This window comes from Rhamphochromis longiceps, linkage group LG10 (assembly GCF_057381845.1).
Source record: "Rhamphochromis longiceps isolate RC_006_pf linkage group LG10, R_longiceps_female_GT1.1, whole genome shotgun sequence".
NCBI lineage: Eukaryota > Metazoa > Chordata > Actinopteri > Cichliformes > Cichlidae > Rhamphochromis > Rhamphochromis longiceps.
Window position 1 is genome coordinate 23,534,621 of NC_140566.1, and position 10,466 is coordinate 23,545,086.

The 10,466-nt window shown below is 38.5% G+C and overlaps 1 protein-coding gene across 3 annotated transcripts; it reads right to left on the reverse strand.

Annotated features, from left to right (window-relative positions):
• Positions 1-998: 998 nt before the first annotated feature.
• On the reverse strand, positions 999-10,204 carry ndfip1l (Nedd4 family interacting protein 1, like). 3 transcript variants are annotated; one of them, XM_085421032.1, is made up of 8 exons: positions 10,026-10,204; positions 7,360-7,447; positions 6,792-6,922; positions 4,724-4,783; positions 4,095-4,182; positions 3,865-3,989; positions 3,526-3,592; positions 999-1,788 (listed from the first exon to the last, which is right to left on the reverse strand). In XM_085421032.1, the coding sequence occupies exons 1-8, from the start codon at positions 10,053-10,055 to the stop codon at positions 1,685-1,687; spliced, it is 693 nt and encodes a 230-aa protein (XP_085277158.1). In that variant the 5' UTR covers positions 10,056-10,204; the 3' UTR covers positions 999-1,684. The 3 variants fall into 3 exon arrangements, with proteins under 3 accessions (XP_085277158.1, XP_085277157.1, XP_085277159.1); XM_085421031.1 differs by having other exon boundaries at positions 4,724-4,786; XM_085421033.1 differs by lacking the exon at positions 4,724-4,783.
• Positions 10,205-10,466: the final 262 nt, after the last annotated feature.

Genomic DNA, 10,466 nt, shown 5'->3' on the forward strand with positions numbered 1-10,466 from the left:
GGACTGAAACATATTTCATTAAAAATAATTGCGAAACAGTGTAAGGTCATAATCTATATACATGTACATTTTCTTTTGTAATATTTCTTTCCTCCTGGCCACGTGTCATTGATTCAGGTGTGCAGAACGTATTAACTGGAGTTTTTCCTTCCCACTGTCGCCAAGTGCTTGCTTAAAGGAGGTTGTTTGATCAAGCCCTCTCTGTATTACTTTAACTTACAGTATAAAGCACCTTGAAGTGACTGTTGTGATTAGTTTTTATATTTAAAAAAAAATGTAATTATACAAGCATTGCATAGTTTGACCCTAATGCACATCCAGCATTTGCTGGATGTGCACACTGAATGCACCAGACAAGCAAAATAGTTCAAACTTCTGCTTTCTACATTGGTGCTCAGACTTGCTGATGATCACGTAATCAAGTGCATTTTATTACCAACGCCTGGCTGCTACTTTCCCTCTTAACTCCTACGGAAGCTTTAAGCGTGTGTGTAGTTTTTCACAGAACTGCACTGTCTTGTAAAAAGACTTCTCTAATTCCACACTGAAAACACAAAATGTCCTAAAATTTTTAAGTAGCTGGCTCAATACAGTGAAAACAAAGTGCAGCAGTGAACCAAAGAATAAATAAAAATCACTTCCACATTAATGAAAAAAAAAAAGTTTATTTCATTGTTACATCAAAGAAAAACTCTCGTTAATGAATATATTTCTCACTCCTAAGAGTAGAATTTGAAAATCACATCTGGCAATACATTTTCTCTCTCTCTCTGGACACCAACTGGGTGCCAGTGACTAAGACAGGGCATTGGCGTCATTTATTTGAACCGAAGTGTCCAATTGCACATCTAAATCCAGTGTCAGACTAGCAACATGTCCTTAAGCGAAGCAGTGATCCCTCAAGTTTGGTCATCCCTGCATATAGGGGTGATCAGGCCGATATACGTATAAAGCAAATGGGGAAACAACATTCCTAATTATAGTGAGGACATGGAGTGTTTATAAATACATGAGGAAAAATGCTCTGAAGTAAGCCTGGCACCTGATCTTCTATGGATATACACAAATATTCTTCCATATTTTCAGCCTCGAACCCACAGAAAGCTAATAATTGTCCCTTTACAGCCCTATATTACCTGAACTGTGTACCATTTGACAAAGAGCAAAACGCATTGGTCAAAAAGGTTAAAAGCATTAAATTGGTACTTGAAATATATTATTTTACATTACACAAATCAACCCATAACCCCAGAATTATCCATTGACCCCTGGGATGAGAAACACCTTTATCTATACAAATGACTTCATTAGAAGTCAATTGTGCCCCACTCCCCCACCAAAAAGAGAAGAACAAAAAGCAAGACTGCCCCCTGGTGGTTAAAGAGGGACCCAAGCATGCTGCAGATACCAATAGATGGTAAAATTGTAAATAAGGCATCATTTATACATTTACTACACACTTCATAATTGTAAAATAGCACTTGACAGTTCACCACTAACAGCTGAAGGGTTTTACAGATTTCTCAGCAGTCAAAGATTTACACCAAGAGGGAACAACAGACGTGGTATTGTCCAAATCATGTTAGGCCGAGGGAGGAAAAACACATATTTTCTCCCTATCTGATTGAATAACGCTTAACAGTGTGTCTCACTGTAGAAACAAGAAACAAAAGAATGAAGGGGTTTAGTAGATGAAGAGGACCCGGGTGCGGGGCAGGGTGGCGAAAGTGTCCGCCATCTTGCGGATTCTGGCATAGTTGATGAATCCTCGGAGGAAGAGCAAGAGGCCTGAAGAGGGGAAGAAATAGGCATGAGACTAGTCCAATAAACAACAATGCTACATCTCCATGTGACGACTTTCACTGCCCCTAGGTGCGGCTGCTCTTACTAGTAAAACAAAGACAAAGGGGTTTTCTTTGTATTACTGTAGGATCTTTATCTTACAACATAAATTGCCTTTAGTGACTGTTGCGGTTTGGTGCTATATAAATAAGTGAATTGAAGTGATAGCAAACCAATTCCAATGAAGCTCGGGATGATTTGCAAATCTCATAAACCTACATTTTATTCCCAAGAGAATAAAGAAAACATTTAAACAGAGATTTTATTGGTTCAGGAGAAATAGTGGCTAATTTGGGATTTATTGTCTCCAGTAATTTGGGACGAAGATAACAAAAGGCTGGAAAAGTAAGTGGTACAAAAAAAGAAACAACAGGTGGAAGATTTTACAGCTAATTAGGCTAGCTGTTGACGGACCAGTAAAATATTGGCAGCCGCCATTGACACCCCTCAGCCTCCTAGCGCGCCTTGTTATGAACTTTTCACATTTACAAACAACAATATACCATCAGCCTTTTATAAAAACTAATTAATTAAAAATGATTGCATATTTAAACAGCATTTGAGCGAGGCAGAGTTCCTCACTTGTAAAGATGGGCAGAACGGTACATAATATCATCAAAAGATTTGCAGAGAAATCTCTGTGTGTAAGGGACGAGGTTGAAAATCACAACTGGATGTATGAGATCGTGCTGCTCTGGATTAAAAACAGGAATGAGCGAAATCACTACATAGACTCATAAACAATCACGAGAAATCGCCGTCTGTGAAAACAGTTCAGAGCCGTCCATAAATGAAGGATAAGGATCTATCATGCAAAGAAGGAGCCACATGTGAATGTGATCCACAAATATCTTCATCCAGCCAAAGCTCATTTATAATGGACTGAGGAAAAGTGGAAAACTGCTCTGCGGCCAGAGGAAATGAAATTTGAAATTCCTTTAGGAAATGTCTTCTGGACTAAAGAGGACAAAGATGATCCAGCTGCCATCAAATTCAAAATTTCCATTTATTTATATTTTTTAAATGGCCCCCAACTTTTGGTGGGGGGGGAAGTGATGTATACATATCAGAGTAATAAATAAAACATCAGAATAATAAAAATTAAGGAAAAATAAAAAACTTTTACATTTTTGTGCCAACCTGCTTCTATATTTGCTTTACAATGAAAGATATCACATGATTCATATTCATAGTTTCCCTCTCTCTCATCCTGTGAACAACTTGTGAAGTTACGTACTTGTCATTTCATTTCTGTAATTTTTTTAAGAGGTAGTTTTATCAAATGTTATTTTTTTCCCTTACACTCTGAAACACCCCAGACCTTCCAGTTTTACTCCCATCTTTAATTTCACTGTTGTTATTGTTTTCTATGGTATCAAGGGAGTCTGATAAAAAGAAAACCTTATCCTTAAAAACACATTTTCTTTTTGTGTTGTTTGTCTTGCCTGCTAACAGTGTTTGTGTTTATTTACAGAGGGGTGAAAGAGACTTAAATGTAAATTCTTTGACTCTAACATGCCTATGCAATTTACCTATTTCTTTACTGAAAATAAATTGGTAAATATAGATAAAGTGTTATTTATTGAATTTGATATCTAAACTTCCACCTTTTATAGGTAATGGTAACTATCCTGTTCAAGACAAAGCGTGCAATTCATTTAAATTCAGAGGTTCACTACTTACCCAACACCAGGAACACCCACCACAGCCAGTACTGTCCATCGAAATAATTTGAGAAGTATGCGGAGAACTAAAAACCCAATGAAACAACACAAACACGGGTTAGAATAAATTTGGCCCAGCTTTCACTCAAATGAGTCCTTCATTTTAAAAGCGAATTAAGGAAGCAGCACAGTTCTCAAACGGATCTTTGAGGAAACAGTTTGGTGCCAACAAGCCAGCCACTACAGAGACGGCATTAAAATACCACAGTGGTGTTTGGGGCTTTTGATTTGCTTGTGCGTACACCAAACCACAATTTATGTGTTTGTATGTGTGCTGCGTAATGTCTGCGTCTCGTACTCTGACTATGAGGATCCATTTGACGAGGGAAAGGCCAAAGCCTGAGATGGCCCCGTAGCGTCCGGCAGCAGAGGTGGTCAGACAGAAAGACAGGAAGAAACCAATCCAGTTGAACAGGAATGCCACTGAAAGGGCGAGAGAGAAGGTGGAAAAAGTCAGTCATCTCTGCACAAATCCAAGGAAGAGAGGAGCTGATGAATACAGAACATGTTTACGATTGGGAAACTAACTGAAGAAAGTGAGCATGAAGATGCCGTCGTTTCCTATTCTCAGCTGATCTGCATCTTCAAAGTCATCTCTGGTAACAAAGTCTTCATCCTGTGATGGAGTGAGTAACAGAAGAGCACAAAAACAGTGAGGCGTTTAATCAGCGAGAAAATGTCATCACAGCAACACACGACAGCAGCAGAGCTTCCCGGGCTTTCATTTAATCATTTCAAATTTTGACAATTTAAATTCAAACACATCACACTGCTATATTTTAATTTCTACAGTTAGAATGTAGACAAAGCCAATTGTGATTGAGCCTGGGTGAGCATCTCTTGGTAGAAACCAAGTCATCCTAACAAACAGAATGAACAAAACATGAACAACCAACACACTAATGGAAACTTTCACAAGACAGCAAGCCGACTTAATTACTATCACCGTGACTTTACCTAAAAGTCTGGCATGTGTCCGATTCAATGCAGGCCACCAGCAGAACTAGGTCTTGCATAACTTTCAGCTAACACTCTAAAGTCTACATACACAAACACACAGGAAGGTCTGGGGTTGAGGGTTTTAATACAAACACACTCTAACTACACAACCAGGACCAAACGCACTCCTTCTCATCGTACACTCTTCTTCGAGTTACCTCCAGTGAACTGCGAATTACATCGTCAAAAGTCTCCAGGCGGTCCCTGTGCTGAGGCTGCTGCTGAGCGCAAGGCAATGTGTGGCAGAGAAACACAACAGCAGCAATCAAACAGGGCAGCCCCACATGCAGTAAGATGCAGTGCATCACAGTGACCACTAGAGGTCATACATGAGCCACCATTTCACAGCTAAAAACATGCTCTTAGTTTCCGCGTGTGTGTGTGCGTGTGTGTGTGTGTGTGTGTGAGAGAGAGAGAGAGGTGTGATATGAATTCCTTGTAATAAACCAGCACCTGACTGTTTAAACTACTGAATCTTTTTAAAACTCCCTTTATTGCCGTACTGTGGAGGATGAAGAGTGATCTCCCCTTTTTTTAAAACTATATAAGACACCCCATACATAATGTTAACGATAAGATCCTCTTAGCCACTTTATTAGGTGCATCTGTTCAATTCCTTATTCATTTAAATATTAGCCAATCACAGCAACTTTATGCATTGAGGCATGTAGACATGGTCAAAGACAACCTGCTGCCGTGCAAACATCAGCACCAGAATGATAAAGAAAGGTGATTTAAGTGACTCTGCATGACTGTTGGTGTCAGGGATAATTTAAGTATTTCAGAAAATGCTAACCTGAGAATGACCAGACTGCTTCGAGCTCATAGTAAGGCAAGAGTGACTCCACAGTTACTGTGTTACTGTAACCACTCATTACAGATGCAGGAGAGCAAGATATTGAACCTTGAAGCAGATGGGCTGCAGTAGCAGAAGATCACATAGTGTGTCACTGCTGTCAGATAAGAACAGGAAACCAAGGCTAGAGTTAACACAGGCTCACCAAAATTACACAACAGAAGACTGGCTGCCTGGTCTGATGAGTCTTGCTCTCTCCTGCAGTATTCAGACGGTAGGGTCAGAATTTGGTGTAAAAGGCATGAAAGAACAAATCCATCCTGCCTTGTATCAACAGTTTGTTTAAATGCCACAAAGTACTGTTGTTGACCGTTTCAATCCCTGTATATACTGCACTTCCATCCCTTTAAAACCTGACAGCTGCTTCTAGCTGAATAATGTGCTGTGTCATAAACCCCGAATCATCAAGTTTATTGAACATCATGATGAGTTCACTGTACTCAAAGGACCTCCAGAATCACCAGATCACAATCCAATAGAGAACCTTTTGAATGTGGTGAAACAAGCAAGAGATTCGTCTTGTGGATGTTGAGCTAACAAATCTATATGGACCAAATAAGGACCGAAGACTCTGATGAATGATTCCATGAGCTTGTTAAATCTATGCCACAAATTACTAAGACAGTCCTGGAGGCCAACGGGGGCCCAAGCCAGTAGTAAAAAAAAAAATAAAAAAAATAAAAAAAATAAAAAAGTGCACCTAATAAAGTGGCCAGTGAGTATATTATCACATCTTTTAGTCTGTCTTCCTAACATTTTTAAAGTTTACACTGCTACTACACATCTCCATCACTAAGTAAAAAGTGATGTAAGGCACTGGGACTGATATAACAGCAGTACAAACACCAACCAGAAACATCGATTTATGTGGCTAGCTTTAGCTATGTCACACGTTAGTTACTGGTACAAAAATATAATCCAAACTTTGCATCATTACAGACTGTCCTAAGCTTGTCACACAGTAGAAAGGCTGCACCTATATTTACTCTGGTTTTGAGTAAACAATACAAACAACCAAGTGCACAAAGAGGAGATCAGAAAAGGCTGTGAGCACTACACTGCGGCTAGCTGAGGGCACTGAGTGCAAAGATATCAGCAAATGTCCTTTGATATGAACAAGAAGAAATGTTTTTCTTCATTTTTGAATCTGCATTTGTTCAATCCGGTAACAAAGACGAGCAGAAAAGATACAGTCGCATACATGAAGAAGACTAAAAAAAAATTCCACAGCTGAGCGATAAGACTTCGTGCCTTGCAGACAACACAGGAAGTGTTCAAGCACAAGCATCAGTGTACGAGTGTATATGTGTGAGAGAGCGTATGTACTGAATGTGACCGCAGGCAGAAAAAAAAAAAAGTGAGACACTCACTCTTCCAGGTACCAGGGGAACATTAGTCTCAGCCTTGGTTCTTTCTGCTTCATCATAGGAAGGCAGCGTAGTTGCTACATTGTATGACGGAGGCTTGGGGAAAATCCCATCTTCCTTGCAGTCAAAGAACGCTAGCGAAGAAATAAAGCACAGTTTCAAACACACGCACACACAAAACTGAAAAAAAAAAAGTATTATTTAATTCTAAACAGGTCCAATCCTTTTGTTGACAAAGACAAAACTAAAGCTAACACTGAACACGTGTTCTCAAACATTCACATAAACCTTTAAGGGGGTTAGTCTGCAAGTGGTGGCTAAATGGAAAAAGTGAAAGAGGAAATTTCCTGTATTTTTTCCCATGTGTCTTCTGGAGGATTCTAATATATCCACACAGTTTGCCCAATAACACATCAATTCTTTCTCAGCTACATGTTGCATTTAGCTCACTACTTTTCCAACAAAATGTACACTGCAGTTATTAATACATGACTTTTACTCAGGCACTCCTGTGTGGACCAAAATGCCACCACTACAGATGACCTCAGCGCCAAGGAAACATCATTTTTACCAGAATTGTCCGCTGTGACGCTGCTGTACGGCGGAGGAGCATCAGCCGCTACCTGTGGGCTCTCTTCTGAGTCCTCCTCATTGGTAAGCTGTGAGAGGAAGATAAATTAAGTTCACAGTTAAAGCTGTGAGGCATATATGCGTAAACCCTCCATATGCATATTTGCCTATCAAGTGGCCAAAAATAACTTCACGCTCGCCTAAGGCAGATTATGAGCCAGGAAAAAGCCTGCTAGTTTTAATGTTGAAACCTTTCTAAAGAAGTGAAACAAGACAGTTTAAGACAACTAAAGGTGTGAAGTCTGCTGTCAAGATGCACAGACAAGTCCTAGGACTGATCAGTTCTGCCCTTCAAGTCAAATAGCTTTTTAACAGCAGATTAAATATTGCATATTAAAAAAAAAAATCCCACAACTAGTCAACTAAATTAAATAAAATCTAAACATGTCATAAGAAACTATACAGATGTCACTTCTTCATTGTTTAAGATTTTACAATATTAAGTATTAAGCAGACTTTTGATATTATTGAGAAATTCAGCCCAAATGAACTTTTAAACGCACTGGCCCCCATACAGATTTTTTTAAACTTCCATATTTGTCCCAGTTACAAGAAAAGACAGATTTCTGTTAAATCCCATAACAAAGGTTTGGATATAAAACTGAAGACCAGTCAAGTGCACAGGCATTCCCCCAGTGTCCTATTCTGAGCCAGGGAAGAAGCCTGCATGTTTGAAAGTTGTGGCACAACACTGGACATCCTGACCTACTTAAAAGGAACTTAAAACTCAGCATTGATATAATCATCAGAAAAACAGAACTGGGAAAAAGAAAGAAAAAAAAGATGTTGAGTGATGTGTTTCTTATTTCTCCTTTTTTTGTTATTAGCAAGGAAACTGTTAGCAGGTAAGTCTGTGAAACCAGACCAACACAGTTATGACTTAGAAACAGTGAGACTTTATTTGCTCCTATTTCCCCAAAATAAGAGTTTAAAACTAAGACTGATTGTTCAATTGCCATAACTCAGTTTCCAGGAACACTAGGACTGCAGGAGTATTAATCATACATTATGTAGCTTAGACATTAAAGTGTAACTGTTAATTTATTGTCATGTGCACATTTGCTAAAATTCTCTTTGGCGCAATCCCAGTCTTATTTTTGTTTTCTTTAACTTCACTACAGTCCTATGGTACTTTTTTTTTTTTTTAACTCTTTATTTTGTACTTTTTCCTTTGTATTACATACGGACAAGACAATAATAATAATAACACAACAACAAATACACAAAAAAAAAAAAAAAAAAAAAAAAGAAAAAAAAAAAAAAAAAAAAAAACCACGAGAGGTCCCGCCCTATAAGGCTGACTGAGACTTATAAATTATCCATTTTGTTCACTGTTTTCGGTGTTTGTCAGATTTCAGTCTCAGAGTGTAAGTCATTTTTTCCATTGTATATATGTCCTCGATTACGTCCATCCAGTCTTCCAGTTTTAAAGGATCGCTTTTCAGCCAATTTTTTGTTATCACCTTTTTGCTTGACAACAACATAATCTTAAACAAATACCAGTCCTCCTTTTTTACATTTTCCCATATTCCAAAATACATTACTCGTGCCTCACACAGTACTTCATACCCCAGCACCTTCGTCATTGTTGCCGCGATTCTTTCCCAATATGATTTAATATATTTACACTTCCAAAACACATGTGAGTGATTGGCGTTCCAGTCTCCACATAATCTCCAGCATTGTTGGGGTGTTTTCAACTGCTTGCTTTTGATATACGGAGTAATAAAAAACCTAATCACATTTTTCCAGCCATATTCTCTCCATCGTCTAGAGCTAGTGGAGTTATGCTGTGTGAGACATAGTCCTATGGTACTTTTGACAGTTTTCTTTTTACTGTAGATTATAATATTTATATTTTTATTCTTTACACTGGCAGCTGTAACACAGTAATTTCCTTTTTTGAGATGCTTAAAGTATCTATCTATATAAATATGACTATAAATATAGTTCCCTTTACTGTCAATAGATCTTGAGTATTTTTCCCCCATAGTGAGAAATTCATAGACTCAAATTAGCCTCTATGCACCTGATCATTAGTTATTATATCAAACACCAACATGAACATGCATCTAATACGGCCTGTGTGCTCTAATAACAACAGTAAACACACCCATTGGTGCTGCTCAGGTGATAGCCACAGTTTAAATGCTCTCATATTTTTCAAAAGGTGATCGAGATATTGTTCAACGGTTGACCTTATTTACCAAACAATACTCAGTAGCTGGCAAGCTTTCGCGGTAGACTGTAATTCAATATGAAAAAGACGCCCACATATTATCACAGAACAAAAGAAAAACCCGGTTCAAAATTCACGTAACGCGTAATTAAAACCTTTAGCGTCTCGTTAGCGCGTTAGCTTCCCGTTAACACACCTAACCCTTTATACGATTAAAATAAGAACCCCCACAATTTAATCGGCTTAAATCCATCGACGACATCCATCTTTATTCGATGGGAAATTGTTGTCTTGTTTTCAAACACGAAGCGACACGCCTGGGCGACTTTATCTTCGAAGTTAACAGTTCGATGCTAACAGCATTTAGACGACGGTACCTACGACTGAAGCTTTAACGTCTTTTAGCTTGACTTTAAGCCTTCTCTTACCTGCTGATATCTGGGGCTCGATTCGGCCATTCCCGCTTCAACGGCTATCAATCAACGACAGAAAGGTATGCCAGCAAGACACCCAACGAGTAAGAAATTATATAACAGTACAAACGGTAAACTCTGTCCTCGCCACAATGGAAAGACTCCTCGTTCGGCTGTGCCTGTATGCTGTGAAGTTAAACTAGCGACCGACAAAATACAAAAGGTTTCCTGTTAGCATTTCAAAATAAAATCCATTGTGATGCCTAATTCGCAATACTTTGGGTTTTTAATAGTAATTAAAAATATGTTGTCATTGCAGTTTTACAACTTTGTATTCGTTCGCGTATTTTCAATTAAGAAACATGTTCTATTTTAATGCTAGATTGCAATTATTTTATTATGTAATTAATCAGTTTCCGCTACGTTCTCACTTACTTGACGAAGTTCTTGTACGTC

What these genes read in the sequence shown, in the direction of transcription:
- ndfip1l (XM_085421031.1), bottom strand. Translation starts at nt 10,055, where the DNA reads ATGGCCGAATCGAGCCCCAGATATCAGCAG. An exon ending in CGTCACAGCGGACAATTCTG is followed by an intron (nt 6,923 to 7,359) that starts GTAAAAATGATG and finishes TTTCTTCGCTAG; the next exon opens with CGTTCTTTGACTGCAAGGAA. An exon ending in TAATTCGCAGTTCACTGGAG is followed by an intron (nt 4,183 to 4,723) that starts GTAACTCGAAGA and finishes ACTCCATCACAG; the next exon opens with GATGAAGACTTTGTTACCAG.